The sequence below is a fragment of the Gadus macrocephalus genome, chromosome 6 (genome assembly GCF_031168955.1).
Source record: "Gadus macrocephalus chromosome 6, ASM3116895v1".
NCBI lineage: Eukaryota > Metazoa > Chordata > Actinopteri > Gadiformes > Gadidae > Gadus > Gadus macrocephalus.
The window spans coordinates 2041178-2064927 of record NC_082387.1 but is presented as its reverse complement, the minus strand read 5'-3'; the positions used below and the strand labels follow the sequence as shown (position 1 = coordinate 2064927).

Sequence of the window (23750 nt, the reverse complement as noted above, 5' to 3'; positions counted from 1 at the left end):
AGGGGGTCAGTCAGCTCGGTGGAATGCAGCGTGGGTTTTCAACGCACAGCACCCACTCCTCCTCCTCCTCCTCCTCCTCCTCTTCCTCCTCCTCCTCCTCATCCTCCTCCTCATCCTTCTTCTAATGAAGTCGTCTGATCGTGTCAGTTGCACACTGAGGCACCAAGTAGAAGTGCGGAAGCAAAGAAACACACAGAGAAGGATAGGACAGTGTGGTTTTCTGTTATTGCTTGACAGTGAGAGCACTCCTCTCTCTCTCTCTCTCTCTCTCTCTCTCTCTCTCTCTCTCTCTCTCTCTCTCTCTCTCTCTCTCTTTCTACTCTCCCTCTCTCTACTCTATCAACTCTCTCTCTCTGAGCTAGGAACAGCGAAAGCAAGATTGTTGGCTGTTTGTCGACTTGGTCTCTCCCACTCTCCCCCCTCTCTCTCTCTTTACTCTCTCTCTCTCTCTCTCTCTCTCTCTCTCTCTACTCTATCAACTCTCTCTCTCTGAGCTTGGAACAGCGAAAGCAAGATTGTTGGCTGTTTGTCGACTTGGTCTCTCCCACTCTCCCCCGAACTCGCTCTCTCTCCCTCCTCCTCTCTCACTCTCTCTCCCTCCTCCTCTCTCTCCCTCGGGTGGATGAGGGGTGGCTCCATCGTGACAGGAAGCCAGGGCTGGCGATGAGACCTGAGCGCTGACTGGAGTATGCTGCAGACGATTTACGAGGGCGAGTCGAGTTTCTCCACCACAGAGCGACACCTCGGACACCAGCGGCTCTTTGGCCACACCAAGATGCACAACGTGAACAGCACAGGTGAGCCCTGTGACCCCCTGACACATCTTTTCTTAGCACCATCATTACTATTTTCATCTTGCTTCTCCCCCCTCCAGCCAACCCCAGACCAAACCCCAGCCCCCACTTCCCTAACAATCCAGCCTTTCTCTCATTTCACTATCTTTGGATCAGCTTCCACTCGCCCACCTCTAAACTATTTTAAATCCTCTGTTTGGCTCTCGCTAGCGTTCGCTCCCTCTCTCTCTCTCTCTCTCTCTCTCTCTCTCTCTCTCTCTCGCTGTGTGACTCCGTGGGTGAGTCTAAAGCTCACTTCTCACCAAGGTGGTTTTAGAAGGCTCTGCTCTGCCTCTCCATCCAGGTATTTCTTCTGTTCAAGTTGACTGTGCTATTATATGCTTTGACTTTTGATGTGGCTTTAGTAAAATGTTTGTGTGTGTGTGTGTGTGTGTGTGTGTGTGTGTGTGTGTGTGTGTGTGTGTGTGTGTGTGTGTGTGTGTGTGTGTGTGTGTGTGTGTGTGTGTGGGGTGTGTGTGTGTCTGTGTGTATTCAAACCCTTCTATGTCAGCCTGTAATTTTGAATGGAAGAGGAAACATTGTGACAAAAATAATAATTGGACAACTCAAAAAGGTTTGTTGGCGGGGTATTTACCGGACAATGCCTGCTCTATTTGTACCCTTGTGCTGAAGTGCACAGCACTCAGATGGAATAATGAACAAAGACTCATAGTCTTTGTACTCAACCTGTTTATTCAAACACCAGTCATTCATTTAGGGGAGAAAACAAGCCAAGAAAATGTAAGGGCCTATGTAGGATTTTAGGAAGGCACTAATGTTTTTGATCCCTGCTGGAGAGTCTGGGAGGGGAGTGGGGGATTTAGTCATATGAGCTGTTTAAAATAGCCTAGCATTAGAGTACAACTAGCAGCTGATAAGAGACAATATGTATTTGTTGGTCTTAACATGTATTGGGTGATGATTATTTTGAAATAAACTACTGGGGATGGGTGAGTGTTGGTTGTGTTTGGGCTACAAAAACAACCAACAAGAACAATGTTTTTTCGGTATGTCGAACCTCCAGATCAACCGCTGCCTTTTACTGGCTTGAGGAAACAAACCAGGCTGTGTGTGTGTGTGGCAGTGCATAACATATGCACTGCCTTCGTGGTCCTGTGAGCTAAACAACAGACATTCAGAGTGCCTGAATTCAGGCTTCTTGCTTATTCTGTGGGTCAGCTATTCTTGGGGGAGTTATTTTAAGCTTATGGCATTAGGCTGCTAAGATTAGGCCTCTGTGAGTTATAGTTCCATCTCAGCAGCCTCTAGAATAGTGCTGGGAGCAGACGTTTAGAAAAAATGATTTCCTATCAAACATGCTTCATAGTTGCCCATGTGAGAACACCGATAGGGTAGTAAAAAGTCCTGTATTTAGATGTCACTTGGGTTGTTTATTATTCTTTATGGTTCAGTTAGTGGGTACATTCACAACATATATATATGTTTTGAAATGTGTGATGCCTGACTGCTTATGTTGACAGTAAATCCCATGACATTTTTTCAACAATTCCTGCGCAATGACAACCGGCCTCTCAGAGTGGATCTTCACCTAAAAAAAAAACAATACTTGGGAGAAAAACAGTTTCTTCATAGAAACCTTATTGCACATTATTGCACATTTCAAGCCCCCTTGGTGGCGTTCATCTCTATCATCTTCATTATTAGCCTAATTTGAATCATATTCGGTCATCAGCCCAATGCCAGCAGCATAGTATCACTGTACTGCCTTATTCAGTCAGGATAATTTTATGTGCCAGATACGAATATATTGTAATTTGTGCTGTGACATATAACATTATATAATGAAACATGTTAACATACCAATGGAGGCATTAACGTATCGGTTAAGTGTGCTGCTTCCCTTCGTATGAAATCACTTGCATTAATCTTTGGCTGTTAAACTCTTTGGTTTTTTCATGCCTTATGTTGTCTTCTGTGTAGCTGTTGATCAGTGCTGTGATTAGTGGCACCTTAAGACTGGAAAGCAGCCATCGTTGTTCCCCCTAACTCCCTCGGGCAGAGAGAGCTCTGTGTTTGTTAGCAGATAGCCAGCAAGCCACAGGCTCAGCTGCATGGACGAGCCCCAGACTTATAAATAAAGGCCTGTTTCCTGCTTTAGACATAGCAGCCTCCCAGAATAACTATGCACTTAATGAAAGATCCAGCACCACATAGCAGGCCCAAGAATTTGTTTATTTTTGCCCACGAAACATCTTCTGCATCCCTGACTCTATTTATGTGGCGGAAAATGCTCAACTGCAATGACTACAATTATCACTATCAAAATACTTTTTACATTGTTTCTGGGAGGAATTTGTAGAAATTAGTTCCGCCAGCAAATTTCTTAATGCTTAAAGTATTAACTTGAAATTGAAAATAGCTCAAAGTATTCTACTTTTGTACAATTATGACCTCAATGTAGCTACTGAAAAATATCCAGTTTAGATACAGTCTGTGGTCTGCAACTGAAATTGTGAAAACGTTCCCACGCGACTCTTTTTAAAACAGGTTTTGTAGACACTTGCATGCATACGGCCCTCATTTTGCATATGCAGTCACTATCTACAGGCACTGGGGATGTGTGGTCTCTATGCCCTGTTCCTCTTGTTTGGGAAGTCTGCTAATGTGGCAAAAAGAAAAGAAAGGAAGGAGGCCGCCGCCGTCAACAAGGCTCACCCCCCAGCAGGCCCTATGTGGGGAGGAATTTGGGCATGGGGCGGCTGCTTCACGCTGCCTTGTGCTTCACCCCAATGGGGTACCTGTCATTCATAAATCTCATGTTTACCAGTGCCTGCTGGTGTTTCTAAGCACTATTCTAGCCAATCAGGACGCATATTGCTTTTACTGCAAGAGTTGTTAAAGTGGATGATAGACCTACTGCAATGGCCTACTTCTCTTGCCACGTTTAAACTGAAAGAAATATGTATTTTGCCATATGTAAATGCAACACATGCGATTTTATTTCTGTCGTGTTAAATTGAGCACACAGCTCTTTTGCACGTAGACTATGTTAAGACCCTTCTCAGAAAACCATTTATAATAAGACCCTGGTTACTGGTTCCGTATTCTCCTCTGCCCTAGGAACAGTTTCATAATACATAAAACAGATCAATTATAGATTCAGCTCGTTTTATTGTGCACATTGTGTGTACATTTTCCAATTTAATCAAATAAATGAAACAACCTTCTGTTTCTGAAATAAATATATAGAGTTGAATTGACACTTTATTTTAGCTTTTCTGTTTGTATATAACACACCGTGTGCCTAATCATCTCTTTGAACCACCAACCATCCTACCCGACACACTTGACCGCAACCCAATACAAAGGGTACATCAAGCTGCTCTGGTTCTGTAGAGGGCTATCTCATAGACCCCTACCAGCCCCTCTCCTCCTCTGTGTCTCTGTCCTCCTGTTCCTCACTGTGGGTGATAATCTGATGGCCGGCTGGACACGGTTGCCGTGATCAAGAGTAGTCCTTAATGGCCTCAGCCAGGCTACAGAATGAAAGATGAGATTAATTAGGTATCTCAGTCGCTTGAAGTCTCCCTGCCAGCAGGTGTGGACTGTCTATATTTAGGTCCATTAGGTGATAGAGAGTGGGGAGAGATATAGAGAGAGACACAGAGACAGAAGGGGCCAGGGCTGTCTGACTCACTGAGCTTCTCAATGGTTCACAGGTTTACAGGCTGGCCACTGCAACGCTTTAAAAAAAAAACTATCCTTTTGTCAAGAGCTAACAGGCCAAAGATTAATAATGCCTCTCAGCAGTAGAAAGGTCCATGCTCTCTCTCTCTCTCTCTCTCTCTCTCTCTCTCTCTCTCTCTCTCTCTCTCTCTCTCTCTCTCTCTCTCTCTCTCTCTCTTCTCTTCGTTTGATTGGTAGTGTTGATTTAGTGTGTTTTTGTCATTATGTTTTGAGAAGACAAAGGGATATCTGTCTGTCTGTCTGTCTGTCTGTCTGTCTGTCTGTCTGTCTGTCTGTCTGTCTGTCTGTCTGTCTGTCTGTCTGTCTCTCTCTCTCTCTCTCTCTCTCTCTCTCTCTCTCTCTCTCTCGCTCTCTCTCTCTCTCTCTCTCTCTCTCTCTCTCTCTCTCTCTCTTTCTCTCTCTCTCCCTCTGTGTCTCTATGCTGGGCTCTCTCTAGTCTTATGTAACGGATCAAAAGGCCAACAGAATGTCATTGTGTGGCCAAGGCAAAAGTTAGCAGGAGACACCACACGGAGAGGCTCAATATCCGCAGGATGGCGAGACATAATTACGTTGCCGTTGTTACCATGGCAGCACCGAGTTAGGCTGGTGGTGGAGGGAGCTGCTTGTCGTAGACCAAGATTGCACCATTTGCTTCTATGTTGCTATTTATAATGGCCATCAGCACCCACACAGCATGCTGGTGGCTGAAAAGAAAACAGGCTGTCACAAAACAAATGGGCGCCAGTGTACTTTACATTACGGGCAAGTATTGGAAGCATTGCCTGTTGTGATTCACATCCGCTATACAGAGAAGCCTTCTGGTTTGGACATCACAGATCATCCTTATTTGCATTGATGAAGTGTGTGTGTTTTTAGTGTGTGTTTTTAGTTTACGTTGTCCCTGTTTTCCTGCTGGCTTCTTGGTGTACAGGTGGTGTTATGAAGAAGAATCAGCCACTGAATGCACTCTTCCTCCTCCCCCTCCAGCCTCTTGCCTTTTAAGGAGGTTTTAATTTCCCCCCCTCCAGTTTGTTTAAAAAATGTAAGCTACATTTATCAAGCGTACAATGCATTCAATTCTTTGAGCGTTACCTCGTGATGACTACAACTCAACTTCTCATAGAAATGGCAAATACAATTGTTTCACTGTATTTGCTTTTCTGACAGAATGTCACGTGATACTGTGCGCTTACTCAATCCCCTTTGTCCGCCAAAAATACAGCCACACGGATAGGGAAGAGAAGGAGGAACAAATACAAATGGCTACACTGGATCTCCCGTTCCGACCCCCTCTTTGAGGCTAGCAGATTTAGCTGCCTTGTATTTTCCTTGTGTCCAAGCATCCTATTGATCCCCTGATCTACAGGCTAAATATATAGCCTTCAGGACAAGGGGATGCCCACTTTCATAACATCTGGCCTCACCTAGAATAACAGGAAATGCTGTCTCCCACTATTGAGACGAAGGCATTTCCAGGCAATGGGGACATCACACTGACTGCTCTGTGCAGCTGAGATACAAGAGAGGGATTAGATATAAAAGAACACACACACACACACACACACACACACACACACACACACACACACACACACACACACACACACACACACACACACACACACACACACACACTCCATGTGGCCTGGATCGGAAGGAGGATTATCTGTATGAAGTAGAATGTTCCGTTAGTCGAATTTCTGTTAAGTCTATATGCAAGTCTATTAACTGAACAGCAGACCGATAGGGTTTCCTGGAGATAATGGACTAGGAGGACTAGTTCCGTGTTTGGTGACAGACAGCCAGACAGGCTGATATGGTGTCCCCCAGGGGGCCGATGTCATCTGTTCTTTGTGTACATTTATAAATTCTTCTAACGCACTGAAAGAATAACATCAATCCCCCCCCCCCCCACACACACACACACACATTTGCTCCCGGGCATATCACCATGATGTTACGCCACTGATCCTTACACGCTATTAGCAACCAGTTTTGTGGGGATAGTGAGAAACCTCTCCAAATGTCTTGGTATCTTCCCCATGCAGTGGACATTAAGCCAGAGGTGGCCCTCGAAGTGGATCCCGTCTCCCCGCTAGACCTGCGCAAGGAGCTGAGGATGCTGGGCCCGGGGTCGGACCCCAGTATGTGGGAACGGCAGCTGCAGCAGGAGCTGCTACTCATCCAGAAGCAACAGCAGATCCAGAAGCAGCTCCTCATCAGTGAGTTCCAGAAGCAGCACGAGAACCTGAGCCGCCAGCACCAGGCACAGCTCCAGGAGCACCTTAAGGTCAGCACCTGTCCCATAGCATCACGCTGCCTTGTGACACTAGCACACTTTATAGCACGCAAAACACAGTGCAAAGCACAATAAAAAACTGTTAACAAGAAGACAACAACTCAGAATGTGTCTCTCTCATAGGGCAGATCCAGCCCAGCCTGTAAGGGGGGAGAGGGCAGGGGGGGGAGGCCTCGGGGCAATAGTGCTGTTATAATGCCTTCTATTGTTTATTGTGTGGGTGCACTTTCTTAAAGGCCGTTAATAAAAACAATAATAAAGAAAATGACAAACAAAATGATGTAGCTGGCAAAGACGTCCCAAAGATTCTAAAAACATTTATATGTATATATATATATATATATAAATATATATATATATATGTGTGTATATAAATATGAGTCTATAAATATTTGTATACATACATTTTAACATACATTCTTATTACCTTCAGTAATCTTATTCTATAATCCATGCTGCTTTTGTTGTCCAGCTCCAGCAGGAGCTCCAGGCCATGAAGCAGCAGCAGGAGCTGGTGGAGAAGGAGCGACGTCTGGAACAGCAGCAGATGCAGCAGCAGCAGCAGCAGCAGCAGCAGCAGCAGCAGCAGCAGCAGCAGCAGCAGCAGAGCCAGCAGCAGCAGAGCCAGCAGCAGCAGAGCCAGCAGGAGCGCGAGCAGGAGAGACTCCGTCGAGAGCAGCACCTCTCCAGCCTCAGCCTCCGGGGGAAGGAGCGCTCCAGAGAAAGTAAGAGCTCAGCACCGCGGCTCCGTCCGCACCAGCCAGCCCTACTCCCCTCCACCCCTCCACCATGCTACTCTCCATCCACCCTCCACCCTGCTACTCTCCCTCGACCCCTCCACCCTGCTACTCTCCCTCCACCCCTCCACCCTGCTACTCTCCCTCCACCCCTCCACCCTGCTACTCTCCTTCCACCCCTCCACCCTGCTACTCTCCTTCCACCCCTTCACCCTTCTACTCTCCCTCCAGCCCTACTCCCTAATACTCTCCCTCCACCCCTCCACCCTGCTACTAGACACACACACACACTCACGAACACACACACACACACACACACACACACACACACACACACACACACACACACACACACACACACACACACACACACACACACACACACACACACACACACACACACACACACACAAACACACACACACACAAAGAAGAAGAATTCCATTAGACGTCATGGAATTCAGAGAATGTACTCATAAATGTTAAAACAATGTTCATTGAATCATCCTGTATAAGGTCAAATTCTGCATTTTACATAAATCAATTACGTATTTTAGATTGTAAACCTACATTATTTTTTATTAATGAAGTCTTTTTATTACACTTACTTGACTATTTTAGATTTTAGATTTTAAGCACGTATGAATAAAATCCAAATTAATTAATCATTAGCCAGTCATGGGTCTACTAAATGTGCTCCTGAAGGTAGATGATAAGTGCTTTGTTGTCTTGATTGTATTTATACCTAATAATTTATATAATTAGTTGATTTGGCAATTCTATAATGAAGCTCAGCTCTCTTAAACCAAAAATTGCTGTGAATAAAGAACCCAGAGCAGCAACACACAGGGACCACCTCTGCTATACCACTAGGGGGAGATCAACCTGCATACAAAAGGCTCTATCATCACTATACAAATATCATGGAAACGTAGGACATGGCTTACTGTTGCTTAATAACAAACATTATGGATAGCAGCAATAACAAAAAGGAAAATCATCTAAACAAATAAGACATTGTTATTAAATAGGGTCCCACATATCGACATCTTAGCCGTAACCCCTAGGGTAATGTCAATCTCTGTGTCTCTGACCTCTGGCCTCAAAGGTGCGGTTGCCAGTACGGAAGTCAAGCAAAAGTTGCAGGAGTTTCTGCTGAGCAAATCAGCGAAGGATCCCATCTGCAGCGGGGCCACTCACTCCCTGATCCACCATCCGAAGCTCTGGTACACGTAAGTCATCTCCTCTAAGCTGCGTCAGCATTACCACAGTGCTACGTATTCTGCTAACACAACAGTTCTTATCATTGTATTTGTGTGTGCTATGTGATCAGGACTTCCCATCACACATCCTTGGACCAAAGTTGCTCCCCGCTGGGCGGGGCATCTCCGACGTGCCAGTACACCCTCCCCTCCCCCATGGACAGCAAGGACGACTTCCCCTTGAGGAAGACTGGTGCGTTAGACACACACACATACAAGAATGCACACCGTGAACACATGTGCACGCACACTCCTTGCTGTGCACACACACACACACAAACACAAACACACAAACACAAATACAGACAGATTACCACAATGAATGAGGTGTGAACCATTGCCAATCTTCCCTAGGCTGTGTTGAAGACCTGCTAACTCAGCTAGGCTCATTAGGACTGCTGCCCCCCACCTTCAAGCCTTCACGGCCTCAAGACACTCTTAGCCTACTGGCCACCACAGGATAATACATAAAGTACCATTTCAGGAAAAAATATGTTGTGAACAATTGTTTACCACCCACACTGACCGAGAAAATATAATGGGGTGCAGTACTGAAAATGAATAAGCAGCATTTTAAATAAACAAGTGTTCCAATATTACAATCAGACAGATATTTCCCAAGTCCTCTTTCAGCAGTTAATGCAGTACAAGATTGAAATACAAAGTGTTGTGTTCCTCTTAATTATTGGCTTAACAAAAAATATTGACAGCATGCAAATTTCCCCCAAACCGCTACGATTTGTTGGCTTAGAGCAGGGGGACCCTGGAGGGGGAGGGTGTACAAATGGGAGGGAATTTCCTTCTTGGTTCGCTCCAGTGAGGTCAAATGTTGCATAATGTTATTTTTCCATCTGTGTCTCTTTTAATATAAATTGGCTATCCATTACACTTGCTCAGTTATTGAACTACTGGCCTGTCATTCTATGTGTATGCAGCACAATTTAAAGATTCAGGAGAGTGAATGATGGTGTTTAGGTATAAAGGCATTCTTGGTCCTTGTTGAGGCACTTGTGAGGGTAAATGCTTAAATAGTTACATGAAAAGGGTTTATGTTCATTGCTACTTTGGTTGAAAATATCCAGTAAAGGCAAGTGTCCTCGCTGTAGGCGTGCCTTTATATCCTGGAGACAAGGAGTAACCACTTAGCTTTCATTACCAGCTTCGGACTGTTTTTAAGATATGAAAGCTGCCTGAATTAAATTTTTAGGTGTATGATAGCATCATATGCCTATTTACAAGCATCCAAAAGGTAATTACGTGGTAAACTAAATTGATAACTTCTGACAAAATATGAATTGTCCAGTGAATGTGGTTGATAAAAAAAGACTTTGGCATGCCTTTCATTCATGATCAATTTAATGCTTTATTATCCTCTTAGTATAATGCACTGTATGTATGTTGAATTAGTAGTAAAACATTACCCAGCAGTTGGATTCCAGAATCTATATGTGGTCATTTCCTGTGCAGGTCTGCCTCCCCCACTTCCTGTGACTCTTCATTTAAGCCCTTGCAGAAGTTGGTACTTAATAACTAACACACAAAGGTAGCCTTGTTGCACCATTGGCTGTCACCGATAGCTGATTGGCAGGTGTTACTGACTCAGAGCTCTGGAACAGGATGGACCCACTGTTTGTTCAAGTAAAGATAGCCCTCTGAAAATAAAGATGACTCTAGTGCTACAAGCTAGGCCTCCTGCTGCTCCAGCTAGTGGCCAGAGAGATCTCTCCTTGGACTTCTAGTTGTTCTAGTCAAGGTTAAAATTGAGACATCTTAGAGCCGGAAGGGTTTCCAGACGGGTAAATTGTGTCGTCGTCGCTTGTCATTGTCAAATTGAATAATCGTGCCCATCTCAGAATACTTTTTTGCATTTGGATGTCTTGTGCTCATGTTTATTCAGTGTCCTCAACCTGGCAATCAGAGTGAAGCCTGAGGAGGAGGGGCTGTGACAAATATCTGCAATATGTTCAATTTGGAATTAATTTGGAAAATGTTAAATGCTCATTGTCAATTTAATATATTGTATCCTTAAACATAGTATATTACTGTAAAGGGAAGTAACTAGCTATAGTTTTGACCTGAAGGAAAAAAATTCACCTTCAGGTCATTCCAAATTCTCAAGCCAAATCTAAACTCAAACTGAAAATATATCACCACCAGCTCCCATTTAACTATAAACATTTAAAGATTTACAATTGGCATTGGCAAGATAAATGAATATATACCATTCAACTGTAGATAAGTTGAAGGCCTGACAATTACAAGTTTCAAAAACCATTCAAAGTAGTGTAGAGAATTCCATGTGATTAACCTGTTAACTTGCTATATATCCTTTCTGTGTTATGTCCGGGGACTATAATAGCCTGAACATAGGGCACGTGAAAGTCTGGTGCTAGAATAGAGTCAGCTGAGCGGTTGAGAGGTTTAACACCCGCTGTGGTCTTGACCTAGTTGACCCAATGTTGTGCATTCAGCAGGAGCAGGAAGGGATTTGAAATGGGCTCTTAAAAGGGTAATATGGTCAGCTTAAGGTACACTTAACCTTTGGAAGTTTCATTTGTAAAGCTAAAGACAAACAAGAAGGGACAAGGATTGTACTCTAGCGTTAGATCAAAGCAGTGCATTTAAGTTCATTAAAATATTTCTCACAGCCTATTCCCAACATCAAACAATGCCCACATTTGGCCTTATACATATGTTCTGAGCAAAACCATGATCCCTGTTTGCGGCTGACTTGGAATGTAATAACATTATGGATTTATGATCATGGTTTGTTCCTGGCATGCATGTTTCAGTCGGACCGAGTGCTGGCTAGCCTGTCAGCGGTGCTGAGGAACGGAAGGTGTTTCCGTGCAGCCATAGTTGACGCTCCCGCCGCCATGGTTGGCTCCTGGTGCCTTGTGTTTTCCCCCCTTGGAGACAGGCGAGAAAAAGCTACATCCCTCGCTGCTGTCTTGTGTTCCCGTGGCGACAGTTTGCGATGCAGAGCTTGGTGGTGGCAGAGTCTAAAAATAGAAACCAATCAGGGCTGCGAGGTGTGAAGCCGATTCATACGGCCTCCATGCAGTCTATCTATCTATCTATCTATCAATCAATCTATCTATCTCTATATGGCTTCCCTGCAGTTTCTCTATCTATCTCTATATGGCCTCCCTGCAGTCTCTCTATCTATCTCTATACGGCCTCCTTGTAGTCTATCTATCTATCTCTATACGGCCTCCCTGGAGTCTATCTATCTATCTCTATACGGCCTCCCTGCAGTCTATCTATCTATCTCTATACGGCCTCCCTGGAGTCTATCTATCTCTATACGGCCTCCCTGCAGTCTACCTATCTTCTCCATATGGCCTCCATTCAGTCTATCTATCTATCTCTATATGGCCTCCCTGCAGTCTATATATATATATCTCTATACGGCCTCCCTTCAGTCTATCTATCTATCTCTATACGGCCTCCCTGCAGTCTATCTATCTATCTCTATACGGCCTCCCTTCAGTCTATCTATCTATCTCTACTAGACGGTCTCCCTTCAGTCTATCTATCTAACTCTATACGGCCTCCCTGCAGTAGATCTATCTATCTTTTTCCTTTCATTCCCACTCTCATTCTCACCCTGTACCTCTTGCCCACACAAGCACACATTAGGCCACCTTAGTTAATATGCAAAGCATTTGCACTGCTTTGACAGGAGCCAGAAATAGCTGCATCTGGTCCAATCTGCTGGCCATGGCCCCAACCCAGCGCACATCATCATTACTCCCTTCACAGCTGTGTGCTCTACACACTGCTCTCACACTCAAACACACACACACACACACACACACACACACACACACACACACACACACACACACACACACACACACACACACACACACACACACACACACACACCACAACGCACGCACACACAAATCTTACACATGCATCCCTAGCGCCCACACACAGACCCACGCACTATTTATTTATTGACATAGCCTCCATTATTGCTCCAGGTTGCTTATTGTATAACAGATGGTTTACAAAACCCGTTGTATCAAGCTAGCTCTACGCTGGAGGGCTTATTATCTGTTACACTGTTTTGATGAAGACTAGGGATGGTGGGGTGGCCATCAACGGAGGGGATGGGTCGATGGGAAACTGCATGTGAGACTAGGAAGTGCTAAGGGAGTGAGTTACCCTCCCTGGGCGTTCGTATAGAAACATGCTTCCGCACCCAGACACAACAACATTCACTCACATATGGCGGTTCTCGGGTGATCATGTCATTTCTCAGAGTCTCTGAAGTCGAGATTGAACCGCGACTTGGAGGAGAAAGGGATTGTTGCCGTTTCCTATACAACCTTGTAATGAATAAGGTATTCAAATTTCAGGGCAGTAGGACCTTCCTTTCTCAAAAACTTTTTTGAGAAAGTTTTTCCACCACATTCTGAACCATTAGGTCCAGGCACGTGCAGAGGGGGGGCTATGGGTGCCCGAGCCCCTGCCCTTTTCCCTCTGAAGGACCAAAGTGCCCTTTTGAGTGGTCGTTTAAATTTTCAATGCCTTGTAAAATTACACATTAACATGTGAATCAATTATTCAAGTATAAAAATGTCTAAAAGTAATGATACAGAAGTAAAGTTTGTACTTTGTAGCCTCGTTTACTGGCGCTCAGTGCGCTGCTGCCACTGGGTGACGTCATAGGCTATCAACGTGACCTTTCACAATTTGCCTGCCTGCAAGATGCGCTTGTTGTTTTAAGAGACGGTACAACGCAGGGTAAGATCACTACAGAGTCAGACACAGACAGTTGTTTCCAAAACCATAAAGTTGATAATGCTAAATAAACTGTAACAGTTATCTCGTTTTGTAGTGTCATTTTGAAGTATAGGCCTATGTTTGCCAGCAAAAGCTTTTCAACTAGCATCGTTTTAACTGACCTGTGAAAGTGGCTACCACTCGGTTTATTTTCTATAGCCTACCAGCTAGCTATACAGCTAACCTATCTGGGAAACCTTTTGAAATTGCAAAGGGAAAGCATACATCGTTATATTTAATCTGTATACTCTGTAGTAACTACTTGGCCACATGCCATGGCCAAATCCGTTTCATGTCTACTCTGTCTCAGTGTCTCTGGCAGAACGGGGTGAAATTGGTTTTATATTCGACATTCGTCTATTTTCCGGGGTTGTATCTGTAATAGCGTCAAGTGCTTAGGGACCGTCAAAAAAGTGCAACGTAATTTTTTTAATTCTTAATAACTCACTTGAAATTATTCCTATCAACATCAAACCACTTCTGATGTGTTTATGTACTCGTTTTGTAGTCCCCACTACCCCTTGTTTTAAAGAAAAACTTTTAATTGTTTTTAAAAAATGCTAAAGTTTTCAGTGCATGTATTGCATCCATATTTAAGGCTTTATTTTTAATAGCTCACTTGTTCTTATAGATATCAACACCAAACCACTTCTGATGTGTTCATAAACTCATTGTGGAGTTCCCACCACCCTGTGTTTAATAGAAAAACATTTAAAAAAAAATTGTAAGTCATACGTATACATTGTGTATAGTTAGGCTAATTCATATTCAAGGCTTTTATTTTGTAATAGCTTAATTGTTTTTATAGATATCAACACCAAACCACTTCTGATGAGTTCATGAACAAACATGTGCCCTTTTTTGAATTTGAGCCCCTGCCCCTCAAAGGGTCTCTGCACGGCCCTGATTAGGTCTTGCAGGCAACACTTTGTCTTTGGCTTTGTCCAAATGACGATGTCGATGTCGATTTGATAAAAAAAAAAAAAAAGGATATGTCGGATATGTCGTTCCCGGGGCCCCGGGAAATGTGTATGCGTGTAAACATTTTAGCATCCCTAGCTATCTCGAAAAGGCCGGAAAAGGGGCGTTACCTCCAACTGTACAGTAAATGTACATAAGACAGAGGTTAGTTTCTAGTCCCCATTTTTTGTGGGATGGAGGTGTACATTTGTGGCTTAAGGTGTGTAGAAACAGCTGGCCTGTGGCCACGTTTTTGAAGTCTGGGGTCAAAAGGTCAAAAGGAGCCGGCACCACGCCGCTTATGAGATAACAAAAAGTTCATGTGCATTTCTCTCATAACTTTTTGTCATTATTAAAGAGAGGTCTAATTCTCAGATATGCATGTTGGATGGCTAGGGTGTAGGTCTGGGAAGAACTTCATGCTTGTGGACAGTAGGGGTGTATACTAGACATAAATAGGAAGCAAACTCAGCAGAAGGAATGACCTCTCACAAATATTTATTTAATAAATTGTTTCAAATAACCCTGCCTCGTTAAATCAATGAGCTTGGTGTTTTGCTTTCAAAAATAGGTTATAGAAGAAGTCTAAACTGCAGAAAATAAAAACATCCAAGCTGCCTTTTAAGGATACCTTGGAATATCTGTCTATTTTTTAACCATCGGACCCTAGTTTACGACAAAAACAAGACAATTGACGGCAGCTCCTTTGCCGCATGGTTTTTAGAGCCATGTAAGGATTAGAGGGGGGCGGTCGATAGCAACCACCATAGGTCAAGTGACGGTCAAGTGACTGGATGCAGCCCTGTTGAAAAAAATAGAATACCACCCTACACACTCGGGAGATTAATGATATTTAAATTATTATGACCATGAAGTCTTTATTTGCATGGGTTTACATTTCGTTCTGTGTAGCATGGAAAAATCGGAGAAACACTCCCATTCAGAATGCATTGGTTTACATTTCGTTCTTTGGAGCACGGTTATTTTTTATTTATTATCAGTTTTTGAGGAGGTGCTTCAAAGATGCAAATGTTTCTGCAATAATCCAAAATCCAATTGAAAAACCTGTTGGCTTTTTGTCGAGGGAATCCAGGGCGACGCTCACTTCCGGGTTGGCCAACATACGTCATCCCTCCACCACTCTACTGTAAAAACACATGTTCAAGTTGAATGAGAATAATAATAATAATAATAATAATTCGTATATATTTAAGGGGGGGGGGGGGCATACAAGTCTTTTGGCCATTCGTAGTGTTGATCAGCAGAGAAATAATTTGTCCGCAAATACGGTGACGTCGCTTAGCATCGGAAGACATTGGGGTAGACAAGTCACTGGACTACTACCCATGCAAGTGAACGGAGCGTTCCACGGCAAAAAAAAAAAGTCGGATTATCGTGCTCTGGAACACGATTCAATAGATTAGTGTTTGTGCGCATGAGCACGAAATCGCGTGATACCGGGTTGCAACCGAACGTAAACCAATCTGGCGGGAAAAACCACCCAATGTGGCAACACTGCGGAACGTCATTACGCTCCAGCGTCAAAATCAATGGGACCAACTGTAGAATATGACAGTTTAAAACTAAAACTGTGATTCTGAAAAAAGTATGTATTCTATCTAAATTTAATCGGGATAGTATTGAAGATACAAATGTGTCGATTTGTTTAATGGTTTGAACGATGGTAAGCGGTTGAAATTTGACCAAGTTAAGATTTCCTAAGTAATTTAAGTGTAAGAATGGGCAGACGGCTTCAATGGGACCAACTGTAGAATATAATGGTTTGAAACTAAAACTATGATTCTGAAGAATGTTTAAATGTTATCGAAATTCCGTTTAATTCCGGTTTAAACGAAGATAAACGGTTGAAAGTTGATTGAGTTACATCTTAAAACAGTTGAAGTACCAGAGGAAATGGTTAAAAAAAAGTGGAGGTGGAAAAAGCTGAATAGTTAAAGGAACACTCCACCCATTTGCATTAAGCTTTGCATTGTTAGAAACCCAGTCATACTTTTAAATGGTCATGGAACACTTTCTCATTTTCCCCTGAGACGGGAGTAATCCGTGTTTACCTCTTTTCACTTCCTTCTGGCAATGACGCGAAAATAGTAATTTTGCGTCATTGCCAGAGGGAAATACAAGAGGGTGTTAAAGTATTTCGGTACGGTAACTATGAAGCAAAAGGAGGGGAATTGTATTTAACATGCGCGTGGTGCGACACACGGCTGATCTATCTTCTAGAGACTGGGCTACCAACGGGGTTGCCATTAGTGTTGACTCGTTCGTTTCGTTCACCATTGGATTCCCCGGAAAGTCGACTGAACAAACGAACGAGTTTCCGGTAGCACTGACTCCACTGAGTCTGACTGACTCAGCTGAGAACCGTGCGAAGGCGTGCATTCCATGATGCGATTTACCGCTACCGGTAACCAGGCTGAACGAACAAACGATTCGCGAACGACTCCTCCCAGTTCTGTCAAGTTTCCGTAGCACTGAGTCTGACTGACTCAGCTGAGAACCGTGCAATGGCATGCATTCCATGATGCGATTCACCGCTACCGGAAACCAGGCTGATTCGCCCAGTCCTCCCAGTTCAGTCGAGTTTCCGGTGAATCGATTCACCGGAAACTCGACTGAACTGGGAGGAGTCGTTCGCAAATCGTTTGTTCGTTCAGCCCGGTAAATCGCATCATGGAATGCACGCCATTGCACGGTTCTCAGCTGAGTCAGTCAGACTCAGTGCTACCGGAAACTTGACTGAACGAACGAATGAACGAACGATTCACGAACGACTCCTCTTGGCGAACTGACTCACGCGAACTTGGTCGCGGAAACGAATCATTAAATCCACCACTAGTTGCCATGTGTTTCTGATCTCAACTGGCTCCGGCTTCTGCGTTTGTATCAAGTAGGCATGGCCTATGTGACGTTTTGGCTCCGGCTTCCTCATCTGTCTAAAGGTGCTGCCATCTGTGGCTGGAGTAGTTATTGCAGCTTGTATGTTTGGTCCTGCTCCCTATGTATAGTAATTGCAGCTTATGTGTTCAATCCTGCTTCCATGTGGCTATGTGGGGGTAAGCATACTCCCCCTGCAGGCCAGACGCCGCCCCACCTCCATATAGGGCTTTGACTTTTGCCCAAAAATAATATTAGAATATTTATTAATAATATTTTGACCATAAATGCCTTCAGTAAGACCTGGGCTGAATCCGAATACTTGGTACATACTATTTCTGTTCAGCGTCTACTACTTGACCGTACTACACTTGGCAGTGTAGTACGGTCTACAGCAATGCGTACGCCTCTGAACGCTTCCGAACACCGCCGAAACTCCACCGGATGTTTGGAGATGACGTATCTCCCCTCAGAAGCCGGCAAAATTACCTTGATAAGTTACCTGTTTTCCGTCTTGTCATAGTTGCTATTAAATAAAAAATGTCTCTTTTTACTTAATTACTTGCTCTACTTTTTTACTCTTTTTAATGTCTCTTTTTTTCGCTGCTTTCTACGACGTCTTTCTAAGCCGCTGTTGGTAGTGTCGGGTCAGCCATCTCTTCTTCGTTCGTTACGAGACTCCGGTTGCATTGTGGGATAGCATAGTGACCTACCGTTGTATACTGTGGCGGTAGTACGCATTCGGAAACGTTTTCCGTACTACATAATGCGTACTGAGCATTCGGACGCGCTATATTTGTGGCGTACTACAAAATGCATACTATAAGTATACAAGGTTAATAACCTTGCGAGGTTTGTTTACCGGCGTTGCTATGGTTACCGGTCTTGCGTGTTCCAACGGTTTATTCGATTTCTAATAAATCACTGTCTAATCAATACTTCATTCACTGCCTCTTCCGTGGTCATTACAATATTATTAATAGACTGCGTCGGGTTCTCCGACGTCTCTCCCTCTTGGCCTGCCCATAACAGGTTTGAATATTAAGGGCTGCCTAATATTCGTTCGAATTTTGATTTATTTTTTGGATATTCGAATTATATTCGAATCACAAAGTTCGGAGTCAAAGCCCTACCTCCATATACCCCCACCGCCCTACACAGGCCGGGGACCCATCCGGCCGTAAACCTACTCCCCCCCCCCCCCCCCGGGACGGGAGAGGAAGTCTGCCACGTCCATCTGCGCCCCCGGCCTGTGGGCCACCCGGAAATTGAAAGGCTGCAACGCGAGGTACCACCGGGTCATCCTCGCGTTGGCATCCTTCATCCGGTGGAGCCACAGGAGGGGGGCGTGGTCGGAGTAGAGGTTGAACTGGCGACCCAGCAGGTAGTAGTGAAGGGCACCGACCGCCCACCGGATGGCGAGACACTCCTTCTCGACCGTGCTGTATCGACCCTCGCGGTCCGACAGCTTGCGGCTCAGGTACAGCACCGGATGGTCGGTCCCCTCCACCTGCTGGGTATGGACCGCACCCAACCCCCTATCCGACGCGTCTGCCTGGACGGAAAAAGGGAGAGCAAAATTAGGAGCACGCAGGACTGCTTCCCCACAGAGGGCTGTTTTAATAGCCTCAAAGGACACCTGGCATGGCTCCGACCACTGGACTGTATCTGGGGCCCTCTTCCGGGTGAGGTCGGTCAAGGGGCTGGCCAGGTCGGACAAGTTCGGCACGAACTGCAGATAGTTGCCCGCCAGCCCCAGGAACCGCCTCACCTCTTTTTTTGGTCCTGGGCCGAGGGGAGGCGGCGACCGCCGCGGTCTTACCGACCTGCGGCCGGACCTTCCCCCGCCCCAGGTGGAACCCCAGATACTGAATCTCCCTCCGCCCGATCACGCACTTCTTCGGGTTGGCCGTGAGCCTAGCCCGTCTCAGTGACTGAAGGACGGCCGCCACCCGCTGCACATGCTGCCCCCACTCATCACCATAGATGACGATGTCATCCAGGTAGGCGGCAGCGTATGCAGCATGAGGCCGTAACACGCGGTCCATCAGTCGCTGAAACGTGGCCGGGGCTCCGAACAACCCGAACGGAAGCACCTTCAACTGGTAAAGACCGAGCGGAGTGGAGAACGCCGTTTTTTCTCGGGCAGCTGGAGACAACGGAATCTGCCAGTAGCCCTTCGTGCAGTCCAGGGTCGTATAATACGTGGCCATGCAAAGCCGGTCCACTAGCTCGTCGATCCGAGGCATTGGGTAGGCATCGAACTTTGACACCGCATTCACCCTACGGTAGTCGACACAGAACCGGACAGACCCGTCCGGCATCCCCACCTGCATGACGGGACTGCACCAGTCACTGTGGGACTCCTTGACGACGCCAAACTCTAATATTGCTGCCAATTCGCGCCATACCACGTCTTGCTTGTGGACGGGCAGCCTGTAGGGACGTGTCCGCACCGTTAATCCGGGTTGCGTCTCGACGTTGTGAGCTATTAATGGGGTGCGACCAGACAGGGGCGAAAAGACGAAACCGACAGATCCTCTCCTCGGCCAACCGGCGGGACAGGCCCCGGAGTAGGGACTTCCGGTCCGAACTCCTCTCCCTCCGGTAGTGTCGTGGCGAACGTGACCGGGACCACATCAATCCACCTTTTGAGCAGATTGCTGCGGCAGATCTGTCGGGAGTCGACCCTGTCCGACCGCACTACCTCGTAATCCACGTCCCCGACTCGCCGTGTGACCACAAAGGGACCTTGCCACTTCCCGAGTAATTTGGTGCTAGAGGTGGGCAGCAGAACGAGGACCTTATCCCCCGGTGTAAGATCGCGTAATCTAGTCCCTCTGTCGTACAGGCGTTTCTGATTCTCCTGGGCTTGGTGCAAATGCACACGGGACATTACCCCGAGTGAGTGGAGCTTTGCACGCAAGTCCATGACGTACTGGATTTCGTTTTTACTGCCGCTGGACCCCTCCTCCCAGTTTTCTTAATGAGGTCCAGGACGCCCCTGGGCCTCCGCCCATAGAGCAACTCGAACGGGGAAAACCCTGTGGAAGCCTAAGGCAATTCCCGCACCGCAAACAACAGAGGGTCTAGCCATTGATGCCAATTTCGAGCATCCTCCAGTACAAACTTCCGGATCGTGGACTTTAACGTCCGGTTAAACCTCTCACACAAGCCGTCAGTGCCTGGGTGATAGACGCTCGTGCGGATGGCCTTGACCTTCAACAATCCGTAAAGTTCCTTCATCGTGCGTTACATGAAATTGGTGCCCTAGTCAGCAACACTCTTCACAGAGATATTGCGCAACGGAATTGCTTCCGGGTATCGGGTTGCGTAGTGGATCAGGACTAACACAAATCGATACCCCTGTGCGGAACGTTCTAATGGCCCGATAATGTCCATTCCCACGCGATCGAATGGGGCCTCCACCAGGGGAAGTGGCCGCAAGGGAGCCCTGGGGATGGCGGGGGGATTCACCAACTGGCACTCGGTGCAGGAGGCGCACCACCTACGCACTTCCGCCCGAATCCCCGGAAAATAGAATCAAGTCATTATCCGGTTTAGTGTCTTCTCGTACCCCAAATGGCCCGCCATTGGGTTGTAATGCGCCGCCTGGAAAATTATTTCCCGGCGGCTCCGGGGTACCAGCAACTGGGTAACAATCTCCTCACTCTCGGTGTCACGACCCACCCGATAAAGCCTATCCCTAACGACCACAAAGTGTGGGTAAGTCAGCACTGCGTCTGGCTGTACCCTCGAACCATCAAAAGCAATCACTTGGTCGAAGGCTGAGCGTAAAGTAGCGTCACGAGACTGCTCGAGGGGGAAATCGTCCACCGGTGGGAATCTCGGCGCTTGGACCTCGGGTTGAGAACCTCCCGCCTCCTCCCCTGATCCGAAGGTGGCCCGGCTGTCTGCACCTCCAACACGCCTCCCCTGCCGTCTGAGTGCCCTTCTGCGGGATGGGGTGGGAAGGTGCACTATGTGCCTGCTCCTGACTGGGACCCCCCCCCCATCTCGCCCTCGGCCCCGGGATGGGCCTGTCCGGCTGCAGGCCTGCTGCACCGGTCTGCGGGATCGGCGGTCGTCGGTCCGACAGAGGGGGAGCCAGGTGGCCCTCCCCGATGTTGACGGCCGCCGAGAGGCTCCCGGGCTGGTGGTACCGGATCCAGGTTGATGTTCTGGTCGGAAGCCCCTCGACGAACCTCTCCAGGCCAACCTGCTCCACTATCTCCTCCTGTGTGTTTCTTTCTGGGCCCAGCCACCTCCTCGCCTGGTCCCGCAGCTGCTGGGCATAGGTGAAGGGCCGGACGCCGTCGATGAAGGCCAGGGCCTGGAACCGGCGGCGATGTTCCTCCGGGCTTAGGCCCAACCGGTCCCGGAGCCGAGTAGCTCCCGCATGGCCTCCCGGTCGGCGGCCAAGGAGCGGGCCGCCGACCGGGAGGGCCTGCTGTAGCTGGGTCTGACGCTCTGCTGTTTGTGCCAGGTGTCCGAGGACACTAGCCAATGGCGATTGTTCCATGATTGACTCCTACCACGTTGGGCTCCACTGTAACAGGAGTCAGGACATAGTTCTTTAGTGAAAATGAAGCAAACTCCTGTTTATTTCCAGTTCGTGGCAAATAAAAACAATGTCATGCAAATGTAAAAACATGTCACAAGAACAAATGGACAACGTCGAATGTTCATGCAGTCCATCTCGTGGTCTTGCGACGCTCTCTCTGGCTCGCAGAGAGCGTCTTCCTTCTCTCTCTCTCAACCCCTAACTGAAAGACAAGCAGGCACATAAATACGCACTTCCTGTCTGCAATCAGACCACATCACCCCAGCAGATCCGGTGCTCCATACTCCCCCTGCAGGCCAGACGCCGCCCTACCTCCACAGTCCTATGTTCCCCAGTCTCATACAAAGAGGGTAACATATTACCCGGGGAACATAGGACCCTGGAACATAGACACGCTCCCGCTGCTACCGCAAACTGGTTCATCCTCTTCTGATGATGAGGAGGACAACAATGCTGCAGCAGACGTCGTCGTTTTAGTCTGAAATGTCATACGTTCAATAACGTTAAAACATTTGAATAACGTCAGGCTAACACAGTAAAACATGATGGATTTACCTCGCTAATAGCAAACTTATAGAACATGTAGCTCGCTAAGTGTCTTAAAGGCTGTGTTGCTGTGTTTATTTTCCTACGAATTTGTGCAATTTGCTTGTTGGTAATAAAGATGTAAACTGTTATCTATTGTATTTAATGTTGTTAGGTATCACAAAACGGAATGTAATACGAAAAGTAGGTACTATATTAGCGGTTTGCTATTGATTCTCATTTCCCCCAGAATGCATTGCATGCGTTGGGGAGACATGGACCAAAGCCGCATTGAGACCCTTGAGAGCAGAGACTAGTAAGAGAGTGTTCAGCAGATTATACAGATACATAGATAAATACATAGATATTATATATAGTTAGTATATGCTACCCGTGAACTAAACTAGGAGGTTTAAACTGTTGATAATTCACCGTTGCCAAGTATAATTGTCCGCTGCCAAGGTAAACAAAAGGATATTTGGCCTTTTGCCATTTTAATCTCGATTAATTCCAAAATGTATCTAGATTAAAAAAATAATAATCTATGCCCACCACTAGTTTAAACACACTGTTGCATATTCTTGAAGAAAGTGGTCCAATCCCGGGTTGCTTTTAACTCACTTTATTCGTTATAAAGTCGGCATGGTTCGGTGTGGTAACTGAAGCTTAAGGGAGGGAATTGTATCTAACGCGTGGGAGAGGAAAATACCGTGATCTACTTCAAGCCCCCGGGCTTAGGCCCGGGGTGGCTCTCTGCCGTCTACCTATTGATCTCTGCCTCTGGAGTTCGAAATCCCCCGCTAGAGAGGACGTCAAGTGGGCGTGGCCTAGTGGGCGTGGCCGGGGTGACGTAATGGCTTCGGCTTCTTCACCTAACTAAAGGTGATGGAGGTGGAGCAGCCTTCAATAAGGGTGGAGGAGCAGCCTTCAATAAGGTCTTGCTCCCCTTGTGGCTATGTGAGGGTAATGCAGCTTCTCATTAATATAACAAGTGTTTAATTCACTGTTCTTTGTTCTGCAAATCTTTTTTTCTAAATGTTTGTGTTGAAAAACGGGGGGTCGTCTTATAATCAGGGTCGTCTTATATTCGGACCAATACGGTACAACCCGTCTTGGTGGTTCAAAATTTGTTATTCAAGTAAATCCGGGATATTGATTATCTTATATACTGGCGCTTCAGTATCGGTG

The 23750-nt window shown here is 46.2% G+C and overlaps 2 protein-coding genes across 6 annotated transcripts in view; one reads left to right on the top strand and one right to left on the bottom strand.

Annotated features, from left to right (window-relative positions):
- Nucleotides 1-272: 272 nt before the first annotated feature.
- hdac9b (histone deacetylase 9b) overlaps nucleotides 273-23750 on the top strand; it is a 46550-nt gene continuing 23072 nt past the window's right edge. Inside the window, exons 1-6 of one of the 5 annotated variants that reach the window (XM_060053581.1) lie at nucleotides 273-797; nucleotides 5455-5565; nucleotides 6572-6813; nucleotides 7295-7548; nucleotides 8660-8791; nucleotides 8893-9014. In XM_060053581.1, coding sequence (XP_059909564.1) covers nucleotides 6643-6813; nucleotides 7295-7548; nucleotides 8660-8791; nucleotides 8893-9014 — 679 coding nt within the window. In that variant the 5' untranslated portion in view covers nucleotides 273-797; nucleotides 5455-5565; nucleotides 6572-6642. Of the gene's footprint in view, nucleotides 798-991; nucleotides 1138-5454; nucleotides 5566-6571; nucleotides 6814-7294; nucleotides 7549-8659; nucleotides 8792-8892; nucleotides 9015-23750 lie in introns of those variants that run through there. The other 4 variants (XM_060053580.1, XM_060053578.1, XM_060053577.1 and 1 more) reach the window with 4 other exon arrangements.
- On the bottom strand, nucleotides 21279-21995 carry LOC132459040 (SCAN domain-containing protein 3-like). Its single transcript, XM_060053424.1, has one exon. The coding sequence runs from the start codon at nucleotides 21993-21995 to the stop codon at nucleotides 21279-21281; it is 717 nt and encodes a 238-aa protein (XP_059909407.1).

Coding starts and splice junctions, on each gene's coding strand:
- LOC132459040 (XM_060053424.1), bottom strand. CDS start 21,995: ATGGAACAATCGCCATTGGCTAGTGTCCTCGGACACCTGGCACAAACA.